Source organism: Pongo abelii, chromosome 2 (genome assembly GCF_028885655.2).
Source record: "Pongo abelii isolate AG06213 chromosome 2, NHGRI_mPonAbe1-v2.0_pri, whole genome shotgun sequence".
Classification (NCBI taxonomy): domain Eukaryota; kingdom Metazoa; phylum Chordata; class Mammalia; order Primates; family Hominidae; genus Pongo; species Pongo abelii.
In genome coordinates this window covers 8,074,814-8,093,477 of record NC_085928.1, presented here as the reverse complement: position 1 = coordinate 8,093,477, position 18,664 = coordinate 8,074,814, and the positions used below count along the sequence as shown (strand labels likewise).

The 18,664-nt window shown below is 38.7% G+C and overlaps 1 protein-coding gene across 20 annotated transcripts in view; it reads right to left on the bottom strand.

Moving 5' to 3' along the window:
* TMCC1 (transmembrane and coiled-coil domain family 1) overlaps positions 1–18,664 on the bottom strand; it is a 247,588-nt gene that overhangs the window by 36,735 nt on the left and 192,189 nt on the right. The window contains exon 1 of one of the 20 annotated variants that reach the window (XM_054550527.2): positions 4,835–5,524. The exons of 18 other annotated variants lie outside the window; for them this stretch is intronic. In XM_054550527.2, coding sequence (XP_054406502.1) covers positions 4,835–4,891 — 57 coding nt within the window. In that variant the 5' untranslated portion in view covers positions 4,892–5,524. One more of the 20 variants, XM_054550532.2, reaches the window with a different exon arrangement.

Below are 18,664 nucleotides of genomic sequence, written 5' to 3'. Positions count from 1 at the left end.
TTACATAGATATATTGTATGTAAAAACTCTGGGCTTTTAGTATACCTATCACCTGAATAGTGAACATTGTGCCCAACAGGTAATTTTTCAACCCCACTGCCCCCCCACCATCCATCCTCCTAACTTTTGGAGTCCCCAGTGTCTATTACTCCCCTGAATAAAAATTATTTTAAGAGAAATTTATTTAAACAGACAGGACAGGTTATTCTTAGACTCTTGATACAATCTCAACAGATCAAGTTTCTGTCCTTTAAAAAATATAAAATCTTCGGCAAGGGATACTCCAGGGTGTTATCTTTCCTAAAATCTGTACTTAATTTTGAGAACACAGTTGCTTTTTGTACAACAGAATAAAGCAGATACACTGATAAAGTTGGTGTAAATGCCTGCTGTATATACTGTCTTTAATATCTTAAGAATGCCATCAATGTTTAAAGATCCTGAAAATAAATTAAGGATATCTATGACAAATTGTAAAAAACTGCTTAAATATGTAAATCGTATGGACTTCAGAGACTTGTCTAGTTGTTCCAGGTTTTTAAATAGAGGTATCTGTAACTCCTAAAAGGGCTAATAAATCAATAAAACTTGGACTCCAAAAGACTGAGAATCAATGTACACCAGTGTTAACTGAGATAAGAAGAAGAACATTCAGCTATTCAAAGACTTCAGAAAAGGCAAATTGAACGCTTAAGCCTCTGTGAGGGAATTACTTAAATGGTAAGGATCCAATCTTCATAATTTGTTTATGCATTTCTATACTCTGTTGATGTAGGAGTTGGGGAGAATGGGAGAGACTACGGGCAGTACCATCCCTCCAGGTGGCACTAGGCCTGGGGGCATTTCTCCTGCAATGTAGCCTCAACAATTACCTGATCTTAAATGCCAACAATGACCTCACTGAAAAATACTACATGGATTCTGGACTTACTCCAGAAGAATGGGAAAAGAGGAGACACAGAGAACAAGGTGAGTTGTGGATGTCCTTTCCTGCCTTGGCCAATTCTTTCACATGTGATGAGCAATGGAAAGATTTCAGTTTTTCTGATAAATTACAAATAAAGTAAAGTAGGAAAGTATATGATAAAAGGGACAGATTCAGGAATTCTGCATATGAAAGGAAAAACATTTTCTGCTTTGTATCTAGGTATCTGCGGGGATAGAATAGCTTAGAGAAAATTAGGAGCAGATAGATGGGGAAAGCATATTACGGTGCTATGAGATTATGGATACAGGTTGTGAAAAAGACTGAGGCTTTACCATTTAATTCATTTTGCAATTATTTTTTCTTTATGTAAAACACTGAATAAAGGTGGAATCCCTGCTCTCAAGGAACACACAATCTAGTTGGTGAAACATGGAAATGATCAACTGAAATGCAGGTCCAATTAAATAAATGACATAGATATGACAGCAAAGTACTCTCTGAACACAGGAGGGAAGCATGTATTAAAAGAAGGGAAAGGGGCTAGCTGGGTACAGTGGCTCACACCTGTAATCCCAGCACTTCGGAAGGCAGACACAGGAGGATTAGTTTGAGGACAGGAGTTTAAGACCAGCCTGGTTAACACAGCAAGACCGTGTCTTTACAAAAAAGAAAAAAATTAGCCAGGCTTGGTGGGGTAAGTCTGTAGTCCCAGCTACTCAGGAGGCTAAGTGAGAAAATCACTTAAGCCCAGGAGTCTAAGGCTGCACTGAACTATGATCATGCCATGGCACTCCAGCCTGCGCAACAGAGTGAGACCCTGTCTCTAAAAGAAACTTAAAAATTAAATTAAAAAAAAAAAGATGGGAAGGGGACAGATAAGGCTCGTTGGAGGAGGTAACAATAAAAATGAGCCTTGAAGAAATTAGTACCTGATAGAGAAAGGGTAAGGAAAAGCATTTCAGGTTAACAGCCTAGTATGCAGAACAGTCCAGAAGAAGAAAGTGTAATAGCACCTTCATGATAACTGAATGGCTGACGAGGCTGTAAAATAATGGCACAGGAGAGGGCTGTAGTGAGAAATGGGCTGCCACGGTAGGGTCTACACTACTGTTCTAAATTTTATGCCAAGGATATCACTAAAGGTTTCCCAATGATAAGAGTAGTACAATCTCCTTTGGGATTTAGACTTATAGATCCAAAAGGCTACTTGACTATATCAAAATCTACATGTCCAAAACCAAACATCATAATCCTCGTCTAAATCAGATCTTCATACACTGTTCCATATCTCAGGAAAAGCATCTATCCATCAAGTTACACAAGCCAAAATCAAACCAAATCAAAGCCTAGGAGCCATTCTTGACATCTTCTGCCTTCTACCTATATCCGATCCAACAATAAGGCCAATCAATTTTACTTTCCAAATTTCCATCATAATACACAACACGCTCCATCTACCTCTACTGCTACCACCTTATGATGAACTCTTATCATCTCTCTCCTGGACCACTCATCCTGACTGATCTACCTGCATTCACTTAGGTTCTCATTTAAGCTGAAGAAATTATTTTTTTAAAAGGCCTAAATCACTCAATACTTAAATTCTTTTAGTAGCTTCCTACAATTTTAGAATGAACAAGAATCTGAACAGTCTATAAAGTCCTACGTGGTTAGGCCCTGGATCTACCTCTCTAGATACAAATACAAAATATTTGCATTTTTTAGTAGAGATGGGGTTTCTCCATGTTGGTCAGGCTGGTCTCGAACTCCCAATCTCAGGTGATTCGCCTGCCTCGGCCTCCCAAAGTGCTGAGATTACAGGTGTGAGCCACCATCCCTGACCTAGATCTTCATTTTACAGTATGCTTCCTTTCCCACTCACCCCACTCTAGTCACACTGGCCTTGTTTCAGTGCCCAGTGCTTATCCTATTTTTTCTCACCATAGTGTATTTGCAATATTGCCTACTTATTTGCCCTCCTTCAACTCTCAGCCTGCCATTTTGCTAAATGCTGGGTATGTAATGATGAACAGTCTCTGCTTTCATGAGGTTTATGGCTGAGTGGGGAAAAGTGGTAGAGAGAGAAAAACCAGTAACCAAACAATATAAATTGTGTAAAGTGCTACAAAGAAAAAGAACAGAATGTTGTGAGAAAAGGAATAGTGTAAGGGAGGAAAATATATTTTAGTCTGGGAGGTCACAGAAAGCTTCTTTTAACAAGAACACAGTTGAACTGCATCCTCAAAGATAGAAAAGGAGGTTGCTACTTTAATCAGGCCATAAATGAGGAAAAGCAATATTACAGTAGGTTTCACATGCCAAGAAAATAGAGAATTTGGAATTTTATCATAATTGAGATGAAAACAGAGTTAAAGAAAGTAGCAATTCAAAAAGAGAAAAATAAAAAGGATTTATCTATTCACTGCTTCTTAGAATTGACTTGGTTGAAAGGTTATGATCATCTTACCAAAAAGGCTTACGGAAGGAACAGAAGGATGCTGAGAGGAAAAGGTCAGTAAACAGGGAGGAGGGCACCTGCCAGTAACCTAATGGAGTATATGGGAGTTGTATTTACAAGGCTTACATAACCAATGAGTCAGCAAAAAGTCAGGTGTCAATGGATCTCCTCTGTGGCCACTCTAAAGCAGCTAGGAAACTTGGCTCTCTGAGATAGGAATATACCTTCCAGTAACACCTGCCTAAGTTAGGATGAGGAAAAGTAAACTTTAATGTTTAGAAAAAACATAAGAAATAAGATCCAACTGAAAGCAAGGTGATTCTGGTAGGATTTTGCAAATCTAATGCAACTCATTTCTCTAATTTGTAATAAAACACTTATTAAAGAATCCAGAAGCAAGACTCCAAAATCTGCTAAAAGTAAAACCTACATTTTAAAGAGAAAAACAACGTCCTTATCTTTTTTGAGGTCCATAAATACTGGAGGGCTACTCTCTACAACTATTTTTTCTCTAATAACGGCTAATATGTATAAACAGTAACACTAAAAGGCTTCATATCAATAGAATTGGGTCTGGCAAAGAAAATGTACAAAAGAGAACATAAAAGAGATTCAGTCATAGTAGAGGCAAAGAGATACAGCATTCACAACCACTTGATATCAAACAGCAATGACAATGAACCCAAGACAAATACCCACCAACGCACAGCTATGAAAATAGCAGACTCCTTATCCTGCCTTCCTCCACCTCCATACTTATGTTCTCAGCCTATTACTGTTCCAGTGGCAACAACTCTATAACAGGAGGAAGGCTTTATTTTTCCTTTTCCCGCTTCAGACTATAGAAAAAGCAGGAAAAAAAAAGCATAATTATGACTATTCACAGAAAAGAAAAGAGGTTTGTTAGTCTGCATTCTTTGCTCTGGAAATTCCTGGCTTCTGTCTGTTGAGAGACACATAAGAAAACTTGGATTATCTCTGAAGGTCACAACTGAATGACCACAAGTTATGTTTCTCCTTCTGGTTCCCTTGGTCATCCTTTTCCATCAAACGTGATTTTGCAAAATGTTTTAGTTATTGCTAAGAAGCAATTCCATACAGCTGATATAGAAAAGGCAAAAAATAAGAAAAAAATCACAACACATTTATCTTACCAAAACCCCCTGTCAGGCAGTCTGCTGATTTTGCTTGCCACAAAGCTCATCCTTCATTTGTGCACTGCCAGAGCAAGCTTGGATGGTAAAAAAAAATCACAACCTCTCTTGGCTATAAGCTCTTTCCATTTGTTCCAGCTTCCAAACTGCAGAGGAGCTGTGGCATAGTCTGTCACTGCTGCACATACTTGGTTTCCGAGAATAACGCTGCAAATGAGGACAGCTACCACTGGGAATGCTTTCCCCCACCAAAGAGCCGCAATGAAGCTTCTAGTGGATCCCTGGGCTTCTCACCTTCACAGTCTCAGAGAAGTGACTTTCACAAAACAGGCAGGTACAGCCGCACCACATCAATACCCTCGCATAGCCAATCCTCCGCAGTGCCCACCTCAGCCTATGTACAGTTTCAATTCTATCTCCTGTAGCAACTCTTAGAGCTTTCTATATCTGGGAGCCTAGGAGAACTCTGTGCTGAATAAACAGAAAGCTTCTGCCAAACAAGCATCCGTGTGTGTGCGCGCGCACGCAGTTTGCTAAAGCAGCTAATGCAAATGAATAGTTTGACTCTGAGAATGGAGATCACAGACAGTATCTGCCTCTCTTCTCCAGCTGCGAGCATCTTTTATAAAAGACAAAAGCACCACACTGGTTGGATTTAAAGCTACAGGGTATTAATTCAACATTCACATGTCTTCTCATTTAAATCAGATAAGGTTGAAAGAATTGCTTAAAGATTAAAAACATTCTAAATAAAATAACACTGTTTAGGTAGCTTGGTTCAATAAATACAAAGAAAAAGCAATCTACCTATGTTTCAATAAAGGCCCAGAAGACTGCCAGAACAGATTTCCATGCTTTTCTAATGTTTCTTCTCTTATTTTTCATTTTAGGTTGGCAAAATCATTTAAAATGAAAATAGAACATGAGTGAGAAAACAACTAGAAAAAGAAAACTGAGCACGACACTCTAAAATCATATTCACTATGGACAGAGAAAAAAAAAACACTCTGAAATCTAAGCAAGAGATTAAAACATCACAATCATAAGTCCAGGCTTAGCCCCTGTATCATCACACACACTATTTACTGAACACCCAAGACACTACATGACAGAACTGAATATCTTATTAAGACTGTTTCTGACTTGAAAAAGTCACTTTGGGATTTAGGCAAGTTATCAGATCTGAACCTTATTCCTTTATTTGTAAAAGCAGTTGTGGGGAACACATATAGGAGGAATTTAAATGATTACAAAATATAGTGTGGCATGTATAAAGTATATCTACTAATATTTCTCTGAGGTTAACATGCAGAAAGGAATCAGACATGAAGACAATTTAATACAGTAAAGCCTATGAGCCTGGGGGTGTGATATGACCCTTTCTATGAGCCTGGAGGTGTGATAATTTCTTTACTTCTAGTTAAGTATGGGTCTGGAAGCTCAGGCCAGCACAGTACTAACAGGTCAAAGAAGGTCTATCAGTATTCACCAGCTGCGTTTAACATTCTTTCACTTAAACCATACAAAGCCCTCTGAACGGAATCCAAAGCACCTTGAATGAATATAAAGAAAATGCTGGGTTGAAACCATGGCTCCAGAAATTCCTTTTCCATCTCTAGAGACACAGAACTCTGACCCTGACTTTCCACAACAAATAAAGAATTTGATTTAATAGAAGTTTTGTTTTCACTTAAAAATTAGGTGGTAAGGTTTCAACTGAGTAAATACATTTCTACAAAACAACAAAAACCCTAATCCTGTACCACTAGCATCAACACTAGCTGCTGTTTGCTTAATTCTGTTTACTAGCATTTTCAATATCTTCTAAGACAATCATGCTTATTGTAGAAAACTACAAGTGAGCAGAAAAGAAAGCAAAAACTATCTGTAATCTCACCACTTAGAAGACCAAACAAACTGCTATTACCACTGTGATTTCCATCCCTTCAGTTTAAAAAAAAATATGTACAAGTATTTTGTTATTTAAAATCAGTTGTGATTTCAATTTGAAGGACTCTATAAGAGAATCCATATTTTTTGCCTTCCTTCTCTCAAAATCACTTACTGTAACTCTATTCCCATAGTAATATATCTGATGTGGGCTTTTAAATATAACGAGCTACTAGATTGTGTGCAGTCTAACATAAAATCTAGTAAGTTATTATTTTCCTCACAATTATACAGCTGAATGTTGGGGACTGCATATTCTTCCCTGGGTAGGTACAGTATTTAATCTTTTGTAAGATTAATGTTTGTTACAATTGTATAATTTTAAGTACAATTGTTGGCACTCAGATATTTCCAGTGCTTCTTCTCTTTCTGAACACATATGGAAGACTACATTTCCCAGTTCCCTTTGCAAGGCCATGTGACTAGTTCTGACCAATGGGTTGTGAAAAAAAGGAAGTGAGTGTGTAACCTAAGTCAAAGCATTTAATTGCTAATGTGAAGCTCTTTTATCCTCTTACCCTACCACTGAGATCACTGAAGTATATGTTGAGACATGGTGCAGTGGATCAAATCTGCTTTGATTGGATAAATCAGCTGCCCTGGAGAGTTGTCTGGGCCTAAAGCAGACAGACTTTGTGTGTGAGAAATGTTCATTGTATATTTATATAAAAGTAATGATTTTATCTTTTTGAAAAAAATTACCTTTTCACATTTTTAGAGGTTCCGCCAAGATGGCAATGAATTTATCTGACAGAACCAAGTAAACTGAGTTACTAGATAAATGTACCTCCTCATTGACTGTTTTAGCCTGGGTACATCTCTTCTTGGCTCCCAAAGGAAATCCTAAGTGGCAGTAGGACTTTAGTTTTGCTGACTTCCTTGTTCTCATTTGTTTCTTCTCTTGCTGACTTTTTGTTTCTGGTTTATGCATGGTCAGTAAGTTACTCCTCACTGATGGCAGCACTAATTGATAATTTGGTTTTATGGTTTGACCATTTGAGGTCTCTACAGAAGAGTGATAGATATCTATTCTCTGTTGAATGAGATATCAAAAAATAATCCAGCTTGTCAGACTTTTTTGTCCATTTGTCTATGTTGAGTGTAATTCAATTAAGAATTCTGGCTCTGCGTGGTGGCTCATACTTATAATCCCAGCACTTTAGGAGGGCTGAGGTGGGCAGATCACTTGAAGCCAGGAGATCGAGACCAGCCTGGGCAATGAAAGGGAACAGCTCTTTGAGATGTGGACCAGTGAGGTTTTGTGATTCTGTGTTTACTTTTGACCTGTGGCTAAAAAGTTGTAGAACTAAAGCCATAGGTCTTTATGTGTCCTGTAATTCAGAAACACCACAACAGCCAGGCGTGGTGGCTCATGCTTATAATCCCAGCATTTTGGGAGGCTGAGGTGGGAGGATCACTTAAGGCCAGGAGTTTGAGACCAGCCTGGGCAACATAACAAGACCCTGTCTCTACAAAAATGATAAATAAAATTAGCCAGGCATGGTGGTACGTGCCTGTAGTCCCAGCTACTTGGAAGGCTGAGGTAAAGGGATCATTTGAGCCTAGGAGTTTGAGTTGCAGTGAGCTATGATCATGCCACTGCATTTCAGCCAGGGTTTGAGTGAGACTCTATCTTTAAAAAACAAAACAGAAAGACCATGGCCTCTTGTTATGTAAGTATAAAACATTTTCCTACCTTTAGAGAGTATTAATAAATTAGATTATAATGTCTCCTAAATTAAAGGACCTCGGATCTCATTGGTTTTACAGAGCTAAATAAGCACATATATATATGTCAAACATCCCTACAAATCTAAGAAAAGAAAAAAGTGAACATCTGACACTTTAAATATGCTAGACAAAGAACAAAAGATTCTTCTTACAGATTCTATCAGTTTGGAAACATTTTAAGAATCCAAATTCACATACTTAAGGTAAATATTTGGCAAACTGAGGCTAGTGTCAGAGTTAATTATAATACTATATACAGTTTATTTTACTTGGGGTTTGTTTTTTCATGTAGAAAAAATTTAATCTGAACCTTGTAAACTTATACAGGTTTAGTGATAAAATTAATATTATTCTTCTTTTGTAATGTTTAGTATTTTAAAAACGAAAGTCTGTGTTAATCTAAATTGAATCACAATGCTGACAAGCTTTTTATATCAATAGCAATTATGTGTCAGCTTAAATATCTCCAGGATCTTATGGTAATTTAAAAATCACAGACTAATGTTAAATGGAGCTAATTAATAAGTAATTTTTGGATGCCCAGATGAATTTCTAATTAGAAGAGTAAAACATTGTTTAAACATAGTTTTAAGCTTACATACTTTTGCTTGTTTTGTATATGCTATTAGAGTGGTTATATCTTTGAGTAATGTTAACAAATGGCTTCATTTTTGCCTTGTTAAGAAGGTGTAAAAGAGATGAGTGTGGCTATAGAAAGTCTGCTATGTGTATTTGTGAGCTTTACTAGTCTGCTAAGATGCTTGTGTATGACGTAGTTCTTATTATACATTCTCTCTACCCAGTTTTCTCTCTGAAACAGAAGTCATAATTGATATAGGTGGTTGTAACTATACTAGGAACAATAGTAACAGAGAAATATAAGGTGTAAGTCTTTTTGTTTTTAAAGGAAAAGGAGCATTTTTTTGTCCCAAAGTAAAGTGACAGTTTGTTAAAGAATGTAAAAGACAAATCATTTATTTATTTATTTTTTTAAGATGGGGTCTTGCTCTGTTGCTCAGGCTGGAGTGCAGAGGTTCCATCTCAGCTGACTGCAATGTCCATCTCCCAGGCTCAAGTGATCCTCCTACCTCAGCCTCTCAAGTAACTGGGACTGCAGGTGCACACCACCATGCCCAGCTAATTTTTGTATTTTTTGTGGAGATGGGGTTTCAGCATGTTTCCCAGGCTAGAAAGACAAACCTTAAAAAGTGAATTTGATTTGCCTTGTAAAATATACTACTGGGATGTGAAAAGAAGCCATGAAACATGTTAAAATTTTGGCAACATTTAATCAGCTTTGATGGGTTTGCGTCTTTGGTTTACTGATTAATGCCTTCATCTATAATATGAAAGATGATTCTTATTTGTGTATAATTTTCTTAGAGAGCACAATAATTCTCTGGCTTTATGCTGGATTATGTTCTAGATGATTAAATACAAAACAAACCAAACCAGAAAGAACAAAGGTTCTTTACTTGTGAAAGAGCTTAGGTTCTTTACAATTGTAGTACCTTATCTTTTATTCTCATTTTGATTAAATAATCAAGTATTGTTTCTTATCCATGATACTATCTTAATCAGGGGCCCAAATCTCCTTTGTTAACTCTTTCGATCTTGCCTTCCCCAAGATTGAATTTTTTTTTTTTTTTTTTTGAGACAGGGTCTCTCTGTGTCATCTAGGCTGGAGTGCAGTGCCTCAATCTTCCGGGCTCAAGTGATCCTCCCACCTCAGTCTCCCAAAGTGCTGGGATTATACGCATGAAACACTGCGCCCATCCCATGTTATCTTATTGTTCTATTTTTTGTGGCTATATGAGGAAGCCCTTTCACTTTCTCCTTAAACTACTTCTAACCCACATTTTAGTAGATTGATTCTGCCTCTGTGATCTGAATAAAACATTAAGTAGTATCTGATTTTCATGGAATATTGAGCATTCAGAAACATACTGGGTTTTCATTAACTTCTTATGGCAATATTGTTATGTGCATAGGATCAATACCAATCTAATCTCCTTTTTATCAAGATATAATTGGATTCTGTAACTGTATATACTGGAATCTCATAAATGAGAACATCACATTTGAGAATAATTCTCACTGACAAACTAAGAAACAATAGTTGACTTCACATAGGGAGCCAACGCCTAAAAGAAAGTACTCCCAGGAACACTGGCCTGATTCCTGAGGTGGTAAGGAAAGTCACTTCCTGGCAAGCCTTAGAAAATACTGGGGACTTGAAGATGAGATTAATTCACCCAAATTTATAGGTACCACAGGTGAAATCTGGTGAGTTTCTCAGGTGTATTTTCCTAATCTTAGTATAGTAAATAATAAAGAGTGTTTAAAAGTCCAATCTGAATCCTTATGAAAACGTCCACACAGAAGTTAATTGTGTTGTCTTAGTAATTGCTCAAAACTATATGGCTCTGGATTTGCAAAGATAGTTCAAGCATGCCCCTGTATGACTGATTAGCACTGTGGCTGCACCTATGTGAATAATCAGGCCAAATCTAATGAGACTGTCAGAAATGTTTACAACTGAGTAACTTCAGTGTGAATATGGGCTAGGTAAAATCAGGCTAAGACCTGCTAGGCTGCATTCCCAGCAACTTAAGGTATTCTTAGTCACAAGATGAGCTAGGAGGTCACCATGAGATACAGGTCATAAAGACCTTGCTGATAAAACAGGTTGCAGTAAAGAAGCCAGCTAAATACCACCGAAACTAAGATGACGATGACAGTGACCTCTGTTCCTCCTCACTGCTACACTCCCACCACTAGCTCCAAGACAGTGTACAAATGCCAAGGCAATGTCAAGAAGTTACCCTATATTGGTCTAAAAAGGGGAGGCATGAATAATCTACCCCTTGTTTAGCATATAATCAAGAAATAACCATAAGAATGGGCAACCAGCAGCCCCTGGGGCTGCTCTGCCTATGGAGGCCATTCTTTTATTCTTCTACTTTTCCTTATAAACTTGTTTTTACTTTACTCTATGAACTCGCCCTGAATTATTTCTTGTGTGAGATCCAAGAACCCTCTCTTGGGGTTTGAATTGGGATGGCTTTCTGGTAACAAGACTAACTATTTTGTGATCAAGAATAACATTTGGAGATATTTGGGAGGCTGACATGGGAGAATCACTTAAGCCCAGGAGTTGAAATTTGCTTTGAGTTGTGATTGTACCACTGCACTCCAGCCTGGGCGACAGAGTGAGACCCTGCCTCTTTAAAAAAAAAAAATCATAATTAAGAATAACCTTTGAAAATTATTCTTGATCACAAGAGAGATGGGAGACTGTCAGCAAAATTTATGGAAGACCTAAATGGTAAAAGATTTTGAGTGTCCTTTCAAGGGAATGCTGGGCGTTGTCTATTGGACCCTTTGAAGTTATCTGATTGAATAAAGGTGTGAATCTTTGTCTTTGGCTAGGTTGTTTTCCAAGTCTTTAGAGATAGAAATTACCTCATGGACAGTGTTTGTGATGCAATGTGTATTAGTCTGTTCTCATGCTGCTAATAAAGACATACCCGAGACTGGGTAATTTATAAAGGGAAGAGGTTTAACTGACTCGCAGTTCCACAGGGCTGGGGAAGCCTTGGGAAACTTACAAGCGGAAGGGGAAGCAAACACATCCTTCTTCACATGGTGGCAAAGAAGTGCCAAGCGAAAGGGGGAAAGCCCCTTTTAAAACTATCAGGACTCATGAGAACTCACTAGCATGAGAACAGCATGAGGGTAACTGGCCCCGTGATTAAATTACCTCCCACCAGGTCCCTCCAACAACACATGGGGATTATGGGAACTACAATTCGAGATTTGGGTAGGGACACAGCCAAACCATATCATTCTGCCCCTGGCCCCTCCCAAATCTCATGTCCTCACATTTCAAAACCAATCATGCCTTTGAGGACTAAGCTCTGATTTTTGTAAATCTTGCCCAAATTCCTATCTAAGGGGTTTCGGGAGTCATGCCCTACAAACCATAAATTCTCATCAGTTGGGTTTTATTTAACCCTATGTATCATGACTTACTTTCCAATCTGACTCTGGCATAACATTACTTGACAAAGAAGAAAATCGAAATATTTTACCCCAAAACATATTTCTCTGCCATATTTTGAAATGGCCTTGCAAAGCCATCCTTTCTAGGGGTAAAATCTGCATCTGTAAAGAATCTCTATTAAACAGCTAGATCTTTTTCTTCCAGGCCCTCCCAATCCTGAAGAGATTAACTGAGAGTCTAGCACCTTTTAAAGGTCTGAATAGGAAACATTTGTCACCTATTGTCTCTAAGGGCAGCTACTATGAGACTTCAAAAGAACCTTGGTCTCCACCATCTTTTATCTTAACCTGAGCATTTCCTTTCTATTAATCCCAGGTCTTTGGACAAACTCAACCAATTGTAAACCAGAAAATGTTTAAATCTGCCTATAGCCTGGGAGCCCCTGCTTTGAAATCTCCCGTCTTTGTGGACCAAACCAATGTATTTCTCAAATGTATTTGATTGATGTCTCATGCTTCCCTAAAATGTACAAAACCAAGCTGCAACCCAACTATCTTGGGCACATGTTCTCAAAACCTCCTGAGGGCTGTGTCATAGGCCATGGTCACTCATATTTGGCTCAGAATAAATCTATTCAAATATTTTACAGAGTATGACTCTTTTTGTTGACACCTTCCCAACAGTCCCCAAAAGTCTTAGCTCATTTCAGCATTAACTCAAAAGTCCACAGTCCAAAGTCTCATGTGAGACAAGGCAAAGTCTCTTCCGCCTATGAGCCTGTAAAATTAAAAGCAAGTTAGTTACTTCCTAGATACAATGGGGGTACAGGCATAGGGTAAATACACCAATTCCAAATGGGAGAAACTGGCTAAAATGAAGGGGCTACAGGCCCCATACAAGTCCAAAAATCCAGCAGGACAGTCAAATCTTAAAAGCTCCAAAATGATCTCCTTTGACTCTATGTCTCACACCCAGGTCACACTGATGCAAAAGGTGAGCTCCCATGGCCTTGGGCAGCTCCACCCCTGTGGCTTTGCAGGGTACAGCCCTGCTCCTGGCTGCTTTCATGGGGTAGCGTTAGGTGTCTGCAGCTTTTCCAGGTGCATGGTGGAAGCTGTCAGTGGATCTACCATTGTGGGGTCTGGAGAACGGTGGCCCTCTTCTAGCAGCTCCACTATGCAGTGCCCCAGTGGGGACTCTGTGTGGGGGCTCCAACCCCACATTTTCCTTCCGCACTGCCCTAGCAGAGGTTCTCCATGAGGGCTCTGCCCCTGCAGCAAACTTTTGCCTGGACATCCAGGCGTTTCCATACATCCTTTGAAATCTAGGTGGAGGTTCCCAAACCTCAATTCTTGACTTCTGTGTACCTACAGGCTCAACACCACCTGGAAGCTACCAAGGTATAGGGCCTGCACCCTCCAAAGCCATGGCCTGAACTGCATCTTGGCCCCTTTTAGTTAAGGGTGGAGCAGCTGGGATGCAGACCACCCAACCTGTGGGCTGCACACAGCAGGGGGGTCCTCGGCCTGGTCCACAAAGCCATTTTCTCCTCCTAGACCTCTAGGCCTGTGATGGGAGTGGCTGTTGCAAAGGTCTGTGACATGCCCTGGAGACATTTTCCCCATTGTCTTGGTGATTAACATTCAGTTCCTTGTTACTTATGCAAATTTCTGCAGCAGGCTTGAATTTCTCAGCAGAAAATGGGTTTTTCTTTTCTTTTGCATCACCAGGCTGCAAATTTTCCAAACTTTTATGCTCTGCTTCCTCTCAAACACTTTGCCACTTAGAAATTTCTTCTGCCAGATACTGTAAATAATCTCTCTCAAGTTCAAAGTTCCACAGATCCTTAGGGCAGGGGCAGAATGCCGCCAGTCTCTTTGCTAACACATAACAAGAGTCACCTTTGTTCTTGTTGTCAACAAGTTCCTCATCTTCATCTGAGACCATCTCAGCCTGGACTTTATTGTCCATATCACTATCAGCATTTTGGTCAAAGCCATTCAACAAGTCTCTAGGAAGTTCCAAACTTTCCTGCATCTTCCTGTCTCCTGAGCCCTCCAAATCTCTAGGAAGTTTCAAACTTTTCCACATTTTCCTATCTTTTTCTGAGCCCTCCAAACTGTTCCAACCTCTGTTACCCAGTTTCAAAACTGCTTCCACATTTTTGGGTATCTTAATAGCAGTACCCCACTCTACTGGTACCAATTTACTATATTAGTCAATTTTCATACTGCTGTGAAGAAATACCCAAGACTGGGTCATTTATTAAAAAAAAAGAGGTTTAATGGACTCATAGTTCCACATGGCTGGGGAGGCCTCATAACCATGGTGGAAGGCGAAGGAGGAGCAAAGGCACGTCTTACTTGGCAGCAGGCAAGAGAGCATGTACAGGGGAACTGCTCTTTATAAAACCATCAGATCTCATGAGAACTCACTAACACGGGAACAGCCTGAGGGTAACTGCCTCATGATTAAATTACTTCCCACGGGGTCCCACGACACATGGGGATTATGGGAACTACAATTCAAGATGAGATTTGGGTGGGGATATAGCCAAACCATATCACAATGTAAATGAATTCTGTCTGGGAGAGAATATAAATCTCTTTGAGTCCAATTCTCATTTGGACTGATTTTAACATTTTATTGATTATTTCGTTAATTAGTGAGCTAAAAATCTCTGTGTGCTCAATTTGTACATGAGTTACAATTTTACCTTAAAAAAATAACCTTTCACATTTGGGTCTGTACGTTTTTTAAAGCAACTAATTAAAAAGTAATTGTTTAGTTAGAGTTAGCAAGCTAAAGCCCTCTGCCTATTTTCTTAAGGCCTGTACAAAAGGGCTACAAAATATTTTTACATTTTTCAGGAGTTGTAAAAAACAATAAAGAATACATTACAGAGAACATACAAGGGCCTCAAAGCTTAAGATATCTAGTATCCGGCCCTTTATAAAAAAAAGTTATCTGCAAATCCCTGCTTTATTTTAATATAAGCAAGCAACTTGACAATACAGCAGAAGGTGAGAATTAAATCAACATTTCAGTAGCAAAGTCAAGTTAGGACCCAGACTGAGAAAATCTGTTCTTTAACTAAAAAACTATCCAGATATGTAGCAGGGATATTTTATTTGATTACATGGAAGATTTCCTTTGAAAAAAGGAAAGAAACTTTTAGGCCAGGCACAATGGCTCATGTCTGTAACTGCAGCATTTTGGGAGGCCAAGGCAGAGTATCAGAGGCTTTTGAATAGGGGCTGGGTAAAATAACACTGAGACTTACTGGGCTGCACTTCCAGAAAGTTAGGCATTTTAAGTCACAGGATGAGATAGGAGGTCAGAACAAGATACAGGTCATAAAGACCTTGCTGATAAAATAGGCTGCAGTAAAGACGCCAGCCAAAAGTTCATTATATGCTAATTACAATACATTAGCATGCTAACAGACACTTCCACAAGTGCCATGACAGTTTACAAATGCCATGGCAACATCCAGAAGTTACCCTATATGGTCTAAAAGTGGGAGGAACCCTGAGTTCAGGGAATTGCCCACCCCATTCTCAGAAAACTCATTAATATTCCACCTCTTGTTTCGCATATAATCAAGAGTAACAATACATATCCTTAGTTGAATAGCTCAAGCCACTGCTGTCTATGGAGTAGCCATTCTTTTATTCCTTTACTTTCTTAATAAACTTGCTTTCACTTTATGGATTCGCCTTGAACTCTTTCCTGACAAGATGCAAGAACCCTCTCTTGGGGTCTGGATTGGGACCCCTTTCCTGGGTAACCAGAGGACTGCTTGAAGCCAGGAGTTCCAGAGCAGGCTGGGCAACATAAAGAGAATCCATCTCTATCAAAACTAACAACAGCAAAAATTAGCAGGGAATGGTGTGGGGCATGCCTTGTAGTCTCAGCTACCTGGGGAGGCTTAAGGTAGAAAAACAGCTTGGGCCCAGGAGGTTGAGACTGCAACTGCACTCCAGCCTGGGAGACAGAGTGAAATCCTGTCCCTAAAACAATAAATGAAACAAAACAAAAAAACCTTAGGTATTACTTTATAAAGGAGCTGTTCATTACTATTTTTTTCACTGAGTATTTTCACACTTCTCATCATTGATGGAAGTTTACTTAATATACCCTTAAGACAAAAACAAAACTGAACACAAATTTCATTGGAATCTAATTTATGGTCGGGTACTGCGGCTCATGCCTGTAATCCTAGCACTTTGGGAGGCTGAGGCAGGAGGATCACTTGAGCTCAGGAGTTCCAGACTAGCCTAGGAACATAGTGAGACCTTGTCTCTAATCTTTATTTTTTAAAAAGAAAATTAAAAAAAATCTAATGTATTAAATAAATCTGCATATTGCTAAATAAATATAATCTTGGTAATAAAAAAGACAAAAAAACCTATTAAGTTCAAAATCATCTCTGTCAAGAAAATATTTTTTCCTCAGTAATACAAACCTAATAATAGTCTTTATTGTGTTAGACACTGTTGAATATTGGGAGATGCTGAAAATTTCACAGGGAAATAGATTTTACCCTTCCGAAATTTCTGGGAAAAATATGTCTTTTAAAAATCTTTTTTTTTTTTTTTTTTTTGTTGAGACAGAGTCTCGCTCTGTTGCCAGGCTGGAGTGCAATGGTGCAATCTTGGCTCACTACGACCTCTACCTCCCGGGTTCAAGTGCTTCTCCTGCCTCATCCTCCTGAGTAGCTGGAATTGCAGGTGCGCGTCACCACGCCTGGCTAATTTTTGTATTTTTAGTAGAGATGGGGTTTCATCAGGTTGGTCAGGCTGGTCTCGAACTCCTGACCTCGTGATCTGCCCACCTCAGCCTCTCAAAGTGCTGGGATTACAGGCGTGAGCCACCGCGCCCAGCCAAAAAAAAAAATCTCTTTATTATACCACATTTTAAACACTGTAAAAGCAGCTTTGATTATTAACTCATGGCCCATACAATGGTATACCCTCCCCCATTATTCGGAAGCAAATCCTTGACAAAAGATGTTCTTAATAAAAGCCAATACTAGTTCCAGAGGCTTTCGTATCATTAAAGTCTACCTCTACTGTCAGATGTCATCAATATGACTTTACTTTTTGGATAAAATTCTTGATGCTCTAATGCTCTCCTTACTTCTCTTTCCACTCTATTTTATTCATGAAGGATCCAGTGGGGAAAACTGTCCAAAGGCCAGGGAATTTTATCTGTTCCCACAGACTGGCTTTCTTGATGCTGATGTCTGATGACTGAGTGAGTAAGTTTTTCCGAAAGTGGCACAAGATGGGAAAATAAAAGTTGAGTCAAGGAAAAAAGATAAATCTAATAATCAATTAACATCCGTAGTCACTGAAAACAGAGAACAGATCTACAAAGAAGGCATTAAGGATAAAATGTGGCAAATCAGTTGGCTGTGCATTACTCAAGAAGTCTCTTCTGTTCTCTCTCACCTGGCAATTACACTTTAGCTAGAAAGTCCCTAATTGCATTAACCTCCTGCTGGGATTCAGTAAGACATAGATTTTGTTTGACTTCAGCAGCTCTCTTTATGTAAAAGCGAACCCCCATAACCAGCCAGTGGGTGGAGGAACGGAAAAATGACAAAGCAAGGAAATGGAAAGAAGTTTAAAATCTTTTGAAATTACTGTGGTCATATGAATATACAAATAAAGCAAGTACTTTATTTCATTGCTTAGAACCAATTAGTTCAGAAAGGAGGGTGCCAGAATTATGAAATTTCAGGAAAGAATACAGGCACTGACCTTTAGACACTAAATTATGTCTTGCTTTCCAAGAAATACAGTAAGTAACAAAGACTGCTTATTTAGGCACTGCCTACCTCAATGGAATCATGTACCACAATGTCATGTACCACCCATGGGACTCAAAGGTGCTGTAGAGAGCTGTTTTGAAATTGCGAAACATCATATAAAGCCATGATGGTAATACCACTTCAAGACTCAAAGATGGGCCAGGTAATTTCCAAGTACTACTTACAAAGCAACTGGACAGGCACACCAAAACTTATTTCATAAAATAAAATGATTCACCTGATTCTTGTTTTTAAAAAATAGAAAAAAATTTTTTAAAAATAAAATGGTATAATAAAATAATATTTTTAATGTCCTGAGAAATAGTACAGAATAGTGGTCTCCAAACCTGAGGCCCATAAAGAATCAATTGTTTTCAGGATTTGCAAAAGCCCAACAGAAAATGTATGTTCACCTTTAATAAAGTTGGATAGGCAGATTTAAATAATATGTAACTTTGTCCGGAATTATAACTTCTCCAGGTGGTATCATTGTACCAGTGCTGTTCAGAAATGCCAACTGACTATTGGTCCCCAATTATGGTTTTTTTTTAAAGAGATAATAATACATGTTGCTGTAACATTTTCACAATAATAGGTTTATGAGAAAGAAAAAAAGAAT